Raw genomic sequence first — 17671 nt, forward strand, 5'->3', positions numbered from 1 at the left:
TGGGCTCAAATAACCTCCATTCATCTTCCCAAAATCCATGTGTACTGAATACAGTTCCATTTTTGTAGGTGAGGACGTGAAAGTCAGGTTCACGTTTCTACATCACACGTTTAGTAAGTGGTAAGAATTTGAACCATGGCCTAATGGACTTCTGAGCTGGACTTCGAGAAAACTGTTGGGCTCTGCTCCCTTTGTCATCCCACGGGGGAGCAGCCATGCCCTGGCATATGATAGCGATACAGAAGTACTGGATTCTGATGGATTCTTGTTTGTGATAGAAATTTTGTTCACTTGGAACATTTGTCCATTGGGTTACTTGTTTATAAACAGACTCCTCTCTTAATCTTTATGTCTGCTGGATTTTTATGCAGGGTCACTGGGATCTGTTCTTCATAAAGAGTGCTTTTTCTTTAAAGAGCTTCCTTTGCAAGGCTGTCGATATATCCAGGGGGTGTTGCAATGAATGAAAATATTTTGGAGCTCTGGGAGTTGTCCTTCAGACTCGGCAGTAAGCCACGGCTTTTAAGTACCTACAGTGATGGCAGATTCTCAGTGGGGTGGATTTGAGCTTGATAATTCTCAAGTGTAGAGATAGTTAAGCAAAGTAGCACCATTTCTGGCTCCTTAACGGGTTCTGGAGGAATTTTCCAAAAGGAAATCTGAGTGTGTTCTGAATCTGCCCCATGAAGACATCGTGCGGCCGTTTGATCTTCAAAGGGGACGTCTTTGGAGGTGATGACTGTCACTTGTCCACTCTTCACATCTGCCCACCGTGCCCACAGGGTACTGGAGCCTCCTGTATGAAGATTGTGTGGCTATGTTCTGGTGGAATTCTGCTGACTGCTCCTTCCATGCTCACCCAGGTTTTCTGTGGCTTTGTAGCACCCCATAAGCACCTGCCCTGCCTACCTCCTGGGGTCCATGACTCGGTCTGCTCGGTCTGGGGTGTGCCCCTGGTTACAGCCTCTCAGACTGTATACACCTCTGTCCAGACCAGCCTCCTGAAATGCCGCAGCCCGTTTGGGGTTCCGTGCTCGTAGCTTTTGCTTCTTTGGGTGGGAGCATTTCACATGCTCCCCACGTGACAATGTTAGTCATGCTATTTTACAGACCTAGCCCCATGTGAAATTGTCATCCTGTCCCCAAGTATTTTTCAGATACTCTGTTATTGTTCGGTTTCTTGGAACATTAAATGATACGTAGTCCTTTGAATACAGAGAACACGTTCCAGATCCTTTTGGAATTGTTTTCCATTAGCTGCAGCTCTGTGTTCCCCCCCGTAGCCTAGGGCATGTGTCTTCTGAGAAAGGAACAGCCTCTGCCCATGGACCAGATCAGGGAGAATTGATTCTTGGCATTTCTGCTCTCATCAACAGGTTATTCTGCTATGGTAACTCTACCTTTAGAATGGGTTGAATTATTTGTAGAAACTTCTGAATGTTTCCTCGTACGGATTCTTGTCTGTGGGTGTGTGTACTTCATGTCTTTGGGAATTCTTCATACTCTCTGGTCTTTAGCATTGAAACAACATTGTTGCTGCATTACTGCCGTTTTATTTTTATTTTTTATAAGATTTTATTTATTTTAAAGAGAGAGAGCGTGCGTGAGTGTGCCCATGCCTGAGCTGGACGGGGGCAGAGGGAGAGAGAAAGACTCCCCAGCAGACTCTGTGCTGAGCACGGAGCCTGACGCGGGCCTTGATCTCACCACCCTGAGGTCATGACCTGGGCCCCAATCAAGAGTCAGACACTTAACCACTGAGTCACCCAGGTGCACCTGCAATTTTTAGTTTATGTGTATGCCAGTTGAACTCTGATGAAGTGCCAGCCCATCCAGAGCTACTGCGGGAATGGTCACCCATATCAATACTGATTGTCATTAATGGACCCTGTTTTCCAACCTGCATTTCGGTGTAGGTATGACACAGCTAAAATCTTGGCTGGTTGGAAGCAGGTGGCTTGGATGTGACTTGCGGGGACGGCAGGGGGGTTTCTCTGTCCATGAGATGGCAAAACATTATCAGTCGAGTTTTAGCAAAGTATTTATGTTTATTTTCCCCAGTTTTGATGCCGAGCCGTCACAGCCAAAAGAACAAGCATCCATTTCATGGTTGATGTGGCGTTTATGGTGCTCAGTAGTCACATCGTGTGTCCAGCTGTGACAAAACGGTTTATGCATCCCGTCCCCTCCTTCAAGTAAGGTGTGGGGGTAGGAAGATACCTTTTTCAGCACTGTTCATCCATAAAGGTTCTCTCTCCAGACTATAGTGAAGGATTTTATGGACTTGTATCCGGCCCTTTCTTTGGAAAGCCGAACCAGAGACAAGATTAGAAATAGGGACAGGTCTGCATTTACTAGCCTCATGTGGGTTTATTGTGTGGCTCATAGTGTGAAAGCTGATGAGGGCCCCATGGCTGGGTCTTCGTTCAGCTCGGTGGCTGCGCTCGGGCACTGAAGAAGTGAGAGGCAGAGACCCAGATGTTTGTCCGGGGCCCCGTCATGACTCAGGTGGTTGGCTCCAAATTAAGGGCTGTGGGGTCTTAGGAGCAGAACCCCACTCACGCTAACTCAAGTCAAATGGGCTAATGAAAACATAAAGGGAGATTGTAAGGAACTCAGAGATGGAAAACATAGGTGAGCCTGATGGGGCCTGGTGCTGGGAATGGCCAAGCTGCCCTTTCTCTCTCTCTTTTCCTCTCCCTGGGGGCCCCGGTGTTACCCTTTTCCTCACCTCCGGAAGTCTGCTGTGTTCTCTTGATTCCCTCTCTCTCTCTCTCTTTTTTTTTTTTAAAGATTTTATTTATTTATTTATTTGATAGAGATCACAAGTAGGCAGAGGGGCAGGCAGAGAGAAAGGAGGAAGTGGGCTCCCTGCTGAGCAGAGAGCCTGAGGCGGGGCTCGATCCCAGGACCCTGAGATCATGACCTGAACTGAAGGCAGAGGCTTAACACACTGAGCCACCCAGGCGCCCTCCACTCCCTCTCTTGAGTCTGTTTCTGCTCGTCTGTGCCCTGCATCCCCTTTGACACCTGCACTCTGGGACCAGCTCCCAGGTCCAGCTCCCCAGTGACTCTGTGGTTCCTCGCTAGCCCCATTCCGAATTCCCAGGACGCGTGGCTGATGCCTGGCCTGGTTCCAGGGCAGCCTCTTGGGCTGGAGACCCTGCATGGCGTGTCCCCTATCTGGGCTCTGAGCAGAGGTGGTCGCCATACCCTTTTTGTCTTTCCAGGCTTTGTTCACACTGTCCAGTCTGTAAAAGGAGGGGGTGGTCTTGGATTTCAGTCCCCCGTCCGGGGTCTCCCCGGTCCCGATTAACCTGGATGTGGCCGCTGTTTGTCTTCTCCCCAGGAAGCAATGCCTGCGTGTCCAGGCCATGCAGCCTGCTGTGCTTGCCCAAAGCCAACAATAGTAAAAGCTGCAGGTGTCCAGAGGGCGTGGCCAGCAGCATCCTCCCATCCGGGGACCTGATGTGTGAGTGCCCTCAAGGCTACCAGCGGGAGAACGACACCTGCCTCAAAGAAGGTGGGTCCCAGTCATCTTTTCTGCCCGCTGGCCTCCCCCACTTCTTCCCTCCCCTCGCCCCGCGCTCTCTGTTCCCCTCTCTGTTCCCCGTGGGTTTGGGTGATTGAAATGCCCTCGGTAAAAATCAAATCCGCTAGATCCTTTAAGACACATCCTGGTCCGGGTTCTGAGGCCTGTGCTCCTCAGTCCTCATTGGGAACAGCCCTGCATGGTTTGTATAAACAATAACTGTGCTTTTGGTTTTCCTGTCAGATGACACAGGCCTTCCTCGATGTCCCCTTTTTGTCTCCTCACCCATCCCTTGTCCTTGCTTCCTGTAAGTTGGGACCAAGCCCGACTTGGAGAAAGGACTGGTGGGACTGTATAGGCTTTTCGAGGCTCATGCAGTGGTTCTCCCTCACCCCCCACCCCTGCCAGCCTGGAAACGTCCAGAACATTGGGAACAATGTTATAGACTCTGAGGCTTCACCTCACGCTGTGACCAAGTGGCCGTAGCAGCCTCATCCACTCTTCCTTTGAATTTAAATACATGGATTCTAAAATTTTTCCTCAGAACCTGTCTTGATCTTTCTTTCCCGTCTGATTTATGTTCCCAGCCTGGTGTTACTGTGAGGTGAACCTCTGGAAGAAGGGCCCTGCCAGGAAGCACCCACATCCTTGCCTTTTTTTTTTTTTTTTTTTTTTTTTTTAATTCTCACAGTTATATTGGCTTTGGAATCGCAACCTCCCTCCTCATAGAAGCCTCTTAGTCCTAGGGGGTGGGCACACAAAGGAGCCCTGTGGTCCCTTTTCCTATAAGAAATACACATGGAGAAAGGCTCACCCTTCCTTTCGTAGACACAGGAGAGTCTCGTTCAGGCTCCAGACACCATCTTAAAGCTATTCACAAAGAAAAAGTGTTAACAATTAAGTTAGAGAACAGCTTTTCAATATTTTCTTTCAGAATGCTTTTGGTGACCCAAACAAGAGGCCAGCCTTCATGTGTTCTTGTCTTGGTTTACTAAACAATGCATTTTTTTTTTTCCCGTGTGTCATGAGTGGAATAAGGTCCTCAGAGTATTATGTATCCTTTGTCATCTACTTGGCTGAAAAATGGAATATATGTGGATACAATGGTTGTATATACAAAAATACATATAGGTACAGATCTGTGGAACATGTATGTTTTCGTACTGTGTAGATAGAGCCCCTTAAGCAGTTCTTTGTATAATTAGTGTTTTATGACGGCGATGTTTGGTATCGACCCATTGGACCCAACTGGCACCATTGCCGTTACCACCATTATAAACACCCCCAACACCGATCCAGCTGGCCTCTTGTCCTTTAGTTATAATTAAGAGAGGAAGGGAGGAGGTCTCTGTTGTACGCTCCCGTGTGCAGGTGTGCTTGGCACCATTTTCCTCTTTACCACGTAAGGCATGGTATTTGAGGAAGAGAAATGGAAACTCAGTGAAAAGTGAAAGTCTCGCGGTCTGGCTGTAAGAATAATACGGGTCTCGTCCCTCCCCCCCGCCCCCCTCCGCTGTCCAGAGAACACCTGTCTCGGGAACCAGTATCGTTGCGGCAACGGGAACTGTATCAACAGCATTTGGTGGTGTGACTTTGACAATGACTGCGGTGACATGAGCGACGAGAGAAACTGCCGTGAGTCTTCCTGGCTTGGCCGGGCTTTCGGGACAGGGCGCACGGACTGTACTCGGAAGGCGGGCCAGCCAGCTCTGCCCAGGCTGGGGGGGGGGCCTGCAGCCTGGGGTGCCCACCCGTGACTGGTGATGCCCATGCCGGCTGATGGGGCTCAGAGACCAGAGAAGACACATAGATAATAGGTTGTTATTGAAAACCCAGCCCCACCAGTAAGGGAACTGCTCATTCCAGAGGGTTGACCGGTCAGCGTCTCTCCGCTGGAACTGAGCTGACTGCACAGTGGGGGAGTCTGGGCTCTCATTGTGGCTTTACCACCGTGACAAAGGTGGTGACCAGGCGACATCCCGTGGTCTGTAAATTCAGCCTTTTCGGAGATGGGAAATGGGTTTCATTCCAGTCAGCAGCTCTTGGCTGCCCTCCGGTCTCCAGAGAGACGGTTCTCCCTGACTGGGGATGCCTCGTCAGGCCTGAAATGTGGGGACGTTGATCTGTGCACATGGAAACATCATCTTGGGCTGTGCGCTTTCTGAGGGGCATTACCGAGGCACGGGTTTAAAGACAAATAACTACTTACGATGAGCAGACTTATTTACTGCAAGGTTTTCATTTTTGATAGCTTTGACATTATCTTCCAAGAAGGCGCTTGGCCCTCGGACCATGAGTAGTACGTTCCTACATTCGCTCAGCAAGTAGTTGTTGAGGACTCCTTTGGGCTAGACACTGTGTGCGGCCTGGGGTACCGGGTGATGAGTTGAACACGGAGTTAACTCCGTAGGGGAGTAGGGAGAGTGGAGACGTGGTTACGGTAGAGCTGTAATGGGGAGGCGCCCTATGCATCCGGGAAGAGCGCACAACTCAGACTCAGGTTGGTATTTATGGGGAACCCTGAAAGGTGGGCAGGGCGGAACCAAGCAGAGGTGGAGGGAGCATGGCTGTCGGCAGGAGAACAGCAGGTGTGAAAGCCCAGAGGTCAGAGCGTGTGCGGCATGGTTAGGAAGCTGGTGCGGCTCATTGTTGACGTGACTATGGAAGCTGTGGGGCAGGGGGCAGACGGGCTCGTGACGGGGCCCAGGGCAGCAAGTGCCTGTGGGCTTTCTTCAGAAGAGCCGCTGGGAACCGCGGAAATAACATGATAAGATTTTTGTCTTTGGAAAGATAAGCTGTGGGCAGAAGGCACTGGATGGGAGGAAGACCAGAAGCAGGGAAGCCAGAAACCACTGTGAAGGCTTCTCTTGCAAATATTTTCCCATTGGAAAGCCAGAAGCTCATTTACCCTTTTGGGCTTTGAGAAGAGTGGGTGATGCCTGGCTCCGGGGTGGACATATGTCGGCAGCCGTCTGTGGGGTCTGTGCCTGGTTCCCACGCCCTACTCTCCCTCCCCCGCCCCAGCCAGAAAGCAAGCTTAGCAGTCGACTCCCTGAACTCACCTGGTCCCAGCAAACCTCTGTGCTGGCCTTGCTGGTGCTTGGGACGTTATTTAACTAACACTTTCTTAATCATTTCTCCTTGGTTTCCGTGGAGCAGGGAGATGAGCTCACTACTGAATGGCAGAGCTGGAGAAGCGTTAGACCGTCTCTGTTTTCTTCTCTGCCAAAAGGACACTGATACAACCTTCTCTACCTACCAGGGTCTCAGGAGAGGGCGCTATTTGTGGGGGAAGAGCCAAAGCTCGTAAAAACAATAAATATCAACAACGCTGGACCCGAGCCTGGAAAGGACTTCTTACATAATGGGGTGGGAGAGGAGATGCTTCTTAGAATTAACACCTTGCTGTGGAGATTGTCCAGACATGATTAGGTTTAGTGGAAGCAGACAGATGTAAACTAGATGACCTTGTGTCCGATCTACGGGGATTCCATGCGGGGGCTTTGGGTTCCACTAGGTGACAAGCTGAGATCTTGTACCAGTTCAGTGTTCTGAGAGAGGGAGCTCCCTCCATCTTCAGGAGGGACGCCCTCTCCCTGCATCCCCTAGCCCTGGAGCTCAGCGCCGGCCTCACAGGCTTCCACACACCGTTCACACTCCTCCTCTGGGTCAAGTGTGCAGCTGGCACTGACCTCCTCGTCGTCTGGTGTCAGCGTCCGCTGGGATCGACCTTCCCCGGGACCATGGGACCGTGGAACTTGCTCGCTGCTCTGCTCTCTCTCTATTCATTCCACTTGGCAGGGGGGAGGTGGTGAGGTGGGGTGCAGGGGTCACAACGTGGAGCCTGGGAACCAGAGAGGGTGCCTGACTGTGCTTGCATGAGTGGCTCCCTTATCGAGGAGGATGAGAGTTGTGGTTATCCTGATGGTGGAGGCGCCCCGTCCGTGGGCAGGGCTGCAGGGAAGGGACAGGCCGCTACAGGGCGCTGCTGCTGTCTGGGCAGCTAATCGCAGCATCCCCATCAGCTGCAGGGGAGGAGAAGGGGAGTGGCGACCGGGGAGCCGGGGAGGGCTGTTGTCAGCTCATCTCCCTCCCGCGCGCACAGACTCCTGCGCTGGGAACTTGTCAGGCGCTCTGGGTTTTGACGGGAAGCCCCTGCGGCCTTGTCATTTTTGTATTCATCCTCTGCCTCCCACCATGAGCTCAATTACAGAGAAGAAATGGAGCCTCAAATAAGAGCCGCTGGGATGTCTGAGTGTATAGCGTTGCCCTTGGCTTTTTATTTCCTGGCACACCGCTGCTCCCCCACCCCCGGATCCTGTTCTGTCATGTTGTACCTCATGTGTCAGCCGCTCCCAAGCGCGGCCTTCCTCCCCAAAGCCTCGCCTCGAGGGTCTTTTGCTGGGTTCTAGGGGTTGTGCTTCCCCCCAACCCCAGATGATTTCCGTTTAGAAGAAGGAGAAGGATCTGTGTCTCTACTCATTCTGGTGCAGGAGGGCAGAGGAAGGACAAGGAAGAGACATGACATTGGTTTGGAGCTATTCCGTTTTGCAGCCCATGTCATGGCTCTGGTCCCAAACCGATTTGCTTATTTACGTTCATAATACTGCCTCGGCGTAGGTGTTCTGTTATCTCCGTTTTACAGTAGAGAAAACAGAGGCGCACATCAGTTAGGTTACATAAGCTATAGAATTGAGATCTGTATCTAGTCTTTCTGTCATCACAGCACTTGGCCACCTGACTTTAACCTCCTCCTGCTGTGCAGGAAGCAGGCCCGAGGGGGTTCAAGTTAATTGCTTGAGGCAGAGTCAGAGCCAGGATCTGAAACCCAGTCCTGCCTGACGACAGGGCCCAGGTGCCCACTGCAGAATTCTTGCCCGACGCTTCCTGTGTCATCAATATGAGGAGCACGTGGGACTGGGCTTCTCCGTGGTCGTTGTCTGGACGAAGGTATCTTTGCTGCTGACTTAGAGGCCGTAGGAGGTGATCCAGCCCATCAGTCTCTCTCCCAGCTGAGGGCAGTTTCTTACCCTCCCAGCCCGCTGCCCATCTGGAAGCTGTCCTGCCCTTCTCTCCCTTGCTTGTAAATGTCAGGTTCTCACGGGACTGATTTTTTTTTTTTTTTTTTTTTGTCGCTGCAATTCAGGTCTGCTTCCTTCTCTGTTTCAATTCGTTTTCCACGGGGGCAGGGGGGCGGTGTTGGCCAGGGAATAAATTGTCCCTCATGAGTATGTCATCTCTTCCCTTGTAGCGACTACCGTCTGTGATCTGGACACCCAGTTCCGCTGCCAGGAGTCTGGGACCTGCATCCCACTCTCCTACAAATGTGACCTTGAGGATGACTGTGGTGACAACAGCGATGAAAGTCACTGTGGTAAGGGGACATGATGTCCAGGAACCCCACTCCTGAGTGGGGCAGCGCCCTTGCTCATGGGGCTTTTGTGTGCTGCAGATGGAGAGTTTCTGGAAGTGTCCTGGTTTTTCTTTCTTTCTTTCTTTGAGGGAGAGAATGCACTTGTGTGCGCAGGTGGTGGGGGGAGGGGAGACACAGGAGAGGGGAGGGGCAGAGGGAGAGAGAGAACACACGAGAATCCTAAGTAGGTTCCTTGCTGAGCACAGAGCCCAAAGCAGGGCTCCATCCCAGGACACCGATATCATGACCTGAACCGAAACCAGTAGTTGGACGCTTAAACAACAGCCACCCAGTCGCCCCCATCAGGGTTTCTGATACCCAGCTGTGTGACCCTGATGAGATAGGGAGATTTCTGACTAAACACAGGCAGTTAATAACAGCTCTATGCGGCACAGACTTGGCCCATGTCTGGGTGGCTATGAGATTAGCCTACTGAAGACACAGATCTATACCTTTGTGAACGTTGTGTTTTTTGTTTTTTAAACCAGTCTAATTCAGTAAACTGTTGGAAGCCAGCAGATGGTACAAACGTTGTTCGAACATCTGTTTTCTGAATGGAAATTTTTATGTTTAGAAAAATAGTGTGTTGGAATTGCCAGGAGTGATTGGGGTTCTCTAGCTCAGCCCTCTTGATTTCCAATTAAATGACTGAAGGGACTTACTCAAGGTGACACTCTTAGTTTGTGTCAGGATATGGACCCGGAGCCTGTGGTTCCCCCCTCCTCGCTGCCGCCCCTGGCCCTGCCCAGTACGGAAGGCCTGTTGTCAGGAGTGGCTCTGGTACCACACTCAGTATTGCTGGCCATCCAAGGAGGAAACATCCTGCGGTGCTCGTAGCACACCAGACCGAAGGAGTCCTGACTGAGAAGGGGAAGTGAGAACAGGGCCAGGCGCCGACCCAGACAGCGTGATGAGTTCGTGGCTCTCCCTGCCCACCCACGGGTCAGGTTGCGCACCTTCCACGCACATGTTTACGGATGGGACCTGCCTTTTGACAGGGTTTGCCGTTTGACCCCAGGGACCGAAATGAGGGGGGCAAGGGAAATGCCCTTTGGCTGGCTCTTAGAGGAATTTTGTGTGTATGGGGGTCCCCTCATTTTCCCTTATCTTTGTAAAGATAGAAAGTTCTGGAAGGGAGTCTTTGGGATTCAGTGCTGCTTTCTCTGCATTCCTCCCACTCCCTCCTTAGCTCCTGCACAGAGTTGAAGGGCACAGCTTCGTAGGAAGGAGAGTCCAGCATCAGATTCCTTGTTCACAGTCTGTTTGTGCTAATGTCTCCCGAATCCATCTCAGGGTCTCAGTCCCGGATATCCTCAGAGCCAGGTCCTCATAAGTCTCCAGACTGTTTCCCCACCAATATCTGAATTTCCAACTTCACCATCAATCCGAACGACTCAACTCAGGGAGCCACCCTGGGCTCCAGGCTTGGCTACCCCTTTTACAATTCCATTTGACTGAGATTCCCAGGGTCTAGAAAGATGTTGCCGGTGTAACCTGCTTGCAGGTCTTGGGCAGGCTGCGTGGGTTCATTTGCCTCAGGACCTCACCTTTCTAGAGAGAGCCAGCCAGCCAGCGTCCCTGGAGCTCTGCCCGCAGAAGGGCCCCAGTTTCCTCTCTGTTGGGAGCTCAGCACTTATCTTCACTTTCCCCGATCTGAGCATCTCAAACCGATTGGCTCCCTTGAAGTTCTCATAACTTCTTTTCTGAAACCACAGGCTCTGTCTCTAGAAGCTTCTGTTTCTTGAGAATTGTTGAGGATTCTACTTTCTGGGTAACTGGAGCATTGCCTCCTAACCTTCCCCTTGTAGCAAGCTTAAAGAGTATTTGTGAAGTGCCCTGAGGTGCATGGATAATGCTGTTCGTGGCCTGGAGGCAGCCAATGGCAAGGATGTGAGGGTGTCAGGGGCTCCTGGATGGCTCAGTCGGTTCAGCTTCTGACACTCTTGATTTCAGCTCAGGCTGTGATCTTGGGGTCCTGGGATCAAGCCCTGCATCGAGCTCCATGTTCAGCCTGGAGTCTACTTGAGATTTCCCCTCTCGCTCTATCTTCACCCCCTCCCTCTGCTTGCACTCTCTGGCTCTCAAATAAATAAATACTCTTTAAAAAATGTGAGGGTGTCTGTTTCTCTGCCCACCTGGGGTCTGTCCTCGATGGGCTGGCGCCCCCGGTTACGATCCATGCTGTCTCTGGATAATTAGTGATGGATAACGCGTGCATCTCTGGCCCTTAGGGACGCCGACGCCTGAGCTCGGTTTGAGATGGGTTTCTGAGTAAGCGTTTGTCCTCCCAGCTCTGTGTTTGTGCTCCCTCCCGTAGAAATGCACCAGTGCCGGAGCGACGAGTACAGCTGCAGCTCTGGGATGTGCATCCGCTCGTCCTGGGTGTGCGATGGGGACAATGACTGCAGGGACTGGTCCGATGAAGCCAACTGTACCGGTCAGTATTTTCTGCTCTCCCTTCATAGCACGTGTGTGTGTGTGTGTGTGTGTGTGTGTGTGCTGCTTAGCCCGGCAGCCCTACGCGATCATAGAGCCGAGGCTCTAAGAAATAGACCCCGTTAGCCATTTCTTAGCTAGCCATCAGCCAGCTGCATGCGGTTTACACAACTATTTCTCTGAGTTCATTTTCGTTTCAAGGTGACCTTCTAGGACCTTCAGGAGTAAATGGATCTCAAATGCCATATCATCCCACAGGATGATCTGTGGTGTTACCCAGTTCTATCCCCTTACGAACTTAACCTAAACTTGCCCCCCTTGTCCTTTCTGGGGCAGTCTCAGTGTCTGCACCTCCGCTTCTCGAAGGACTGCGGGAAAAGGCTTCTCTCCAAATGGCCTGCAGAAGGAGGAAAAGCCAGGGTCCACAAAGGAACTGCTGTCAGCCCAGGAACCACGGAGTGCTGTTTGGAAGTGTTGGGCCTGGGTGGATAATTGGTTAATAAATTAGAGGGGTGCACTTGGGCATTTCAGTTTAGTAAATTGCAAAATGATTGAACACCTTGTTAGCATAACCACATTAGTCAGTTGTGTGTGTTTCAGCAGCATGTGCTGCTCCTCCGGGATGAATTGTCAACTCCTTGTCTGTGGGAGGGTTTGTCCGAGATTCCTGATTTTCTCTCCGATTTTTATCTTATTTATTTATTTTTTTGACAGGGCTATCTGGGGAAAATGCAAAGTGCTTGCGCCTCCCCTGTTCCCTTTTTCCAGTGACCGTTCTTCCAGATCTATTAAAGACGATTTTCCTTCCCCATCATCTCAAAATAATTGGCGGTCAGCTGTGAGCTTCTTAGGATATGTGGCGTGTCCCCTCCTTTCCTGGTCTGATCGCCCAAGTCACCTGCAAAGCCAGAGAAGATCAGTCCAGGTCGGCAGACTTCCTGTTGGCCTCCGCTCACGTGCATGGTCTTTGTTCTTCTCTGTCCTGGTTTTGGTTTTCCGGGGACTGAGTTTTCTTTATTCCCTTCTCCCCACCTCCCTGCATGGATTTTGAGCTTAAACATTTGATTTCTGTTCTTTCAGTGGTTACGCTCAAGACACCCTGTGTGTCTTTGTGTGGTAACGTTGCCCTCCCCTAGACCTCCTGGGACTTGAGAACAGACTCCAAAAATACTTTGTATTTTAGCTATACATTTTAAGAACACTAACATTCATCACTGTTATTATATTTTATTAACCATTTACCTTTACTTCTTGTCTCTGACATCTCCCTCCCGGGTCCATCTTTCTCTGTTTCTTGCAACAGGAGTCCACAAATAGTAAGCTCTTTCAAGATTTTGTTTCCATAAACGTGTCTTTATTTCACTCTCAATCCTGAATTCAGATGGATCTGGGTTTCTCGGTTTGTAGTAATTTTCCTTTAAATGTTTTTTTTTCAAAGATTTTATTTTAAAGATTTTATTTATTGGACAGACAGAGATCACAAGTAGGCAGAGAGGCAGGCAGAGAGAGAGGAGGAAGCAGGCTCCTCGCTGAACAGAGAGCCCGATGCGGGTCTCGATCCCAGGACCCTGAGATCATGACCCCAGCTGAAGGCAGAGGCTTTAACCCACTGAGCCACCCAGGCGCCGTTCCTTTAAATGTTCTGATGGGACTATTCTATTTCCTTCCGGCCTCTTCTGTGTTGATTTGAATTCTCCCGGCAGGTGATCTTGTTCAGTCAGACGTTTTCTCCCCAGGTATCTGTTTGTTTGTTCTCGTTAGGTGTTTTGACTTAGGCGTTTTGACTTCCTTCAGTGAAATGATCTTTATTCAGCCTGCTCAAGTCTTGTTTTCTTTCTAGAGGCTGAGGATTTGTTTTTCACCAATTCTGGGGAATCACAGGCAGGCTCTTTTCAACTCTATTTGCTATTTTCTCTGGACTTGTCTTCAGTGCTTACTCTCAGGGGTCTGTTGGGCTGGGTCCTTCTGTCATTCATGCTTCCTGGTTTTGTATCTGCCGCCTCTTTATGACTCTGTGCTCGCATCTGAGTTACTTCCTCAGTCTTCTCTTCCAGTTCAACAATTCTCTTTCTAGCTGAATCTAACGGGCTGTCCCACACATCCCCTGAGCTATGCTTATTTCCACGAGTATATTTTTTGTATCCAGAATTTCCATCTGGTTCTTTTTCAAAGTCTGCCTTTTATTTTTCAAGGCCCCTTCTTTATGCTTTATGTTGTTCTTTCTGTGTCACTCATCCTTCAGGTTGAATCGATAGTCGCATTTTCTCTCCCCCCATTTGCTTCTTCATGGTCCAGCCCTTGGAAATGAACGTGGTAGTGCTTTCTTACCATGTGAATTCATTCATCTCTTTTGCTCCACTTGTATTTGGTTAATGCTTCTGATCAAGTTTTCCAGAGGGTCTTGTTGAGTCCAGGAAGATCTGTCCCAGTCAGAGAGTTAGGTGTAGGATAATGGCCTCTATTAGAAACCCGACCCTCTAATTTCATGGTCATTTACCCCATTAGCCCATCCAGTTACAATGATTCCTGCCACATGGAGGATTCTTATTTTTCTCCCCCCATTCTTTAGTCTGTATTAAAGTCAGTCTCTTCCCTCTTTGTAATTAAAAGAAAAAGGTGGTAATTGAACATGTATTACGGTAATTAAAACACTCTATGTCAGAGAGCTAGTAAGTTACTCAGAAGATGGGAAAATTCAGGAAAAGAGACTGTGTTAAGAATCCCATTCATAACAGGCCACTTACATGAAATTTTACCAAACTGATTAGTCTTTCTGAGCTCAGCTTCGGTGATAGATTTTTGGAGATCTCAGACGTGCCTCCCAGAATGGTCATTTGGAAACTCCATCAGCACTCCGAAATTGTTTTCAATTAAAAGGGAAAGGCATAAGCTGAATAATAACAAGTAGCTCACCAGGGCAGTGAGTTTAGGCAACAGTATATTTTATGAACATGAGCAAGGCTTTGCTGAGGAGTATTTCCAAGGGCGGTCAGACTTGCAAAACCAACAGGTCAGAAGTCTTCCAGGCAGTGGCTGTTACTAGTACAAAAACTCACGTACTGTGCAACATACCCATAGTCCTCTTATCAGAGATAGAAGTATATTTTAAAAAGATGTTTAGTGGATTCCAAGTGCCAAAGGTTGTAAAATATAGAAACTTCCTCTAGACCTGTTTGCACGCTGCACCTATAGCCTTGATCTTCAGAGAAATGAGAAGACAGTGGTGGTAATGGACCCCCACTTGTTTTAAAGTGGTTTGAAAAATCACTTTCTTTGCATTTTAGACTGCTGCACAAAATAGCCTCAAATTCAGTACAAATTCTAGAGGGCATTGGAAGCCAATTTTGTTAATCCTTGAGTAACAGTTGCCAACCATCTTGATCACATTAAATAACTGTAGTATGCACTCAGTAACCCACTTTTGTTGGTTCTGCCTCATCTGTTGCAAAGACATCCTGTTCGCACAGTTAAGCTAACAGCCCATCCCTCTTGGTTGTATTATTTTATGTCCGTGGTAAACAAGGCCAGACCTGGCTTCCATTCAGCCATGAGCAGACACAAACAGCTTTCTGTTTTAGCAGAGGAAGGGGAAATCCGACAGACAGTAGTGCTGGTTGGATTTGAGACAGTTACTCTGCGTTCTAACTAGTCTTTCACCAGGGTTTTGAGACGTTTCTAAAGGACTTCCAGGTGGCCTCAGCCCATGTATGCAAAGAAGGCTGTCGGTTTATAATAATGGCACTGTTTCACTTGTGTCTTTTTCTTCTAATGATTGTAGCGGACACCATATGTCGTAGGCTGGGGGACGTCACTCCCGACGGTCGAGAGAGTTAGATAAGGCGAGGAGGTTCTGGGACCTTCCTGTGTGAGTTTGGATAAGTCTTCCGTGCTCTCTGGATCTGAGGTTTTCCACATTTGAAATTGGGCCGTTTATTGAGAATTATAAGATCACAGCCTGTCCGAGCTTACAAGGGTCCTTATATGTCAAGATAGATCATGAAATTGAGGCCCCCAAAGAGTGGCTGGACCAGGTCTAGAGCAGGTCTCTGGGGCCCACACCACCTCTCCCTGTCGCACAGAATCTGGATGAGTGAGTGGGTTGATGAGAGAAGATAAAGCTGCAAGACAGAGCTGACCCTGAGCCACACAGGCTTTGGACTTGGAGGGGGCCAGCGCCCTTATTTAATTATCTTTGCCAATGTGGGGAAGTTTCTTAATCTCTCTAAAGCCTATTTCTTTTTTTTTTTTCTCATTTTTTAAAAAACTGATTTTCTTTATTTGAGAGAGAGTGTGAGAGAGAACACAAGAGGAGGGGGAGAGACAGAGGGAGAAGCAGACTCCCCATTGAGCAGAGAGCCTCACTCGGGGCTCGATCTCAGGACTTTGAGATCACGCCCTGAGCCCAGGGCAGATGCTTCACCGACCAAGCCACCCCGGCACCCCTCTAAGGCTGTTTCTTATCTGTGAATGGGGACTAACCCTCACGTCATAGGTGGTGGCGAAACGTGAATGATTCTTTTTAAGCCTGTGTGTCTAAGCTTGTGTAACTTCACAGACTCACAGAGTCAAGGGATTTCCTTGATTAGGAGGCTGCACTCTACTGCCCTCAGGGCAACCCAGATGCCTAGCTCCTGGCCAGGGAGGAAATCTGGCACTCTGGGCTGTCCCGTCCCTATTACCCAGTGCCGTCTCTCTCTGGTCAGCTCCTTGGCAGTTGGTGGGGGAGAGAGGGTGAGGGCAGCATTGACGCTTTCTCTCCTCTCTCTTGTTGACAGCCATCTATCACACCTGCGAGGCCTCCAACTTCCAGTGCCACAACGGACACTGTATCCCCCAGCGGTGGGCGTGCGATGGTGACATGGATTGCCAGGATGGTTCCGATGAGGACCCAGTGAACTGTGGTAAATGCCCATGCTTTGGCCTCTCCCGGGAGCGTCCCTCGTATCTGCCGTCCTGGAAAACAGGCAACAGTTGGGCCGGGGATTGGGGTACTGTTCTCCTGCGCCCGGGTCCACGCAGACAACCAAAGTTTTCCTCACGGTTCTCTGTGGCTCTGCTATAGGGTGTCGAGGGGGTGTGTAGTGTCATCCTCACTGCCTTTCCCTAACAACTTTGAAATGAAGAAGCGGAAACCAGTTCACGCACCCAGAGTGCTAAACACCGTTACCACCTACAGATATGACCAGGGTTCCGTGGAAATTAACCAACTATTTCTGTATCAGTGGCATGTGTTATGACTCAGAGTCCTCTGTCACGGTCCTCTGGGAAAATGGCTCACCGCCCCAAAGGCAGGACTCTTTCAGCATAACCGATTTCAGAGAGAACTCTGAGGTGGTCATTTACCTTCACAAAGTAGCTGCCATACAAACATGATTTGTAAAATTCTGCTTTATACCAAATATTTTTAAAGTCCTCTCTCATTACCCCTTTTCTCTAACGTCTATAGAAAGAGAATCCTCGTGTTTCTCCTCTGCTCCCATAGTACTTCCAACACTTTGTGGCCACCGTGTGTTTTCCACACCACATAATCCTTCAGCACCAGCTGGGGGTCCTCCAGCTAACACAGTCCTTGGATAGCGTCTCTCTCACAGGAGGAGGGTGCGGTCCCCAGCACTGCCCTCCAGCTCACATGCTGGTCAGCAGCCTCGAGTTGTCACCCGTCCCTCTGACTGACCACCTGTACATCCGGGTCCCCTTTCTTGGGTTCAGTGATTTACTAGAATGTCTCACAGAACTCAGGGAAACACGTCTCCTTGTTTGTTAGAAAAGGATGTGGTAGAGGATAGAATGAACTTTCCTATGGAGGAGATAGGTAGGGCAAGGTATGGGGAATCATTGTGGGGCTTCCGTGCCCTCTCCAGACCTGCCGCTCTCCCAGCATCTCTGAGGTCAACAACCTGGAGGCTCTCTGAGCCCCAAACTTTTAAGATTTTTATAGTGACTTTATCGCCTGGGTCTGGCTGATCATTACCCCAGTCTCCATCCCTCGCCCCTTCCTGGAGGATCCGGGGTGGGGTTCAAAGTTCCAAGCCCCTAATCATGGCATGATTTTTCTGGTGACCAGCCCCTATCCAAAATCTGTGCAGGAGCCCACCCAGATTTGCCCCATTAGAACATGAGACACTTCTGTCTCCTACAGAATTACAAGGGTTTCAAGAGCTCTGTGGCAGTAGCCAGGGTCAGAGACCGGTAGGTATTTCCTGTTACTTACACCGTATTTCCAGATCTTCGTGGGATTGCAGGCTTTGTCGGCATGTTGTACACCCTATTGCTCTCATGTCAGCGTCTTA

At 49.7% G+C, this 17671-nt stretch overlaps 1 protein-coding gene across 1 annotated transcript in view; it reads left to right on the forward strand.

The window, feature by feature from the left end:
• Positions 1-17671, forward strand: part of SORL1 (sortilin related receptor 1) — a 144106-nt gene that overhangs the window by 89811 nt on the left and 36624 nt on the right. Inside the window, exons 21-25 of the mRNA XM_032868990.1 lie at positions 3350-3523; positions 5054-5167; positions 8784-8906; positions 11263-11382; positions 16157-16282. Of these exons, the coding sequence (XP_032724881.1) occupies positions 3350-3523; positions 5054-5167; positions 8784-8906; positions 11263-11382; positions 16157-16282 (657 nt within the window). The remainder of the gene's footprint in view (positions 1-3349; positions 3524-5053; positions 5168-8783; positions 8907-11262; positions 11383-16156; positions 16283-17671) is intronic.

The sequence above is a fragment of the Lontra canadensis genome, unplaced genomic scaffold (assembly GCF_010015895.1).
Source record: "Lontra canadensis isolate GAN:19392208 unplaced genomic scaffold, GSC_riverotter_1.0 scaffold36, whole genome shotgun sequence".
In the NCBI taxonomy this organism is placed as follows: Eukaryota; Metazoa; Chordata; class Mammalia; order Carnivora; family Mustelidae; genus Lontra; species Lontra canadensis.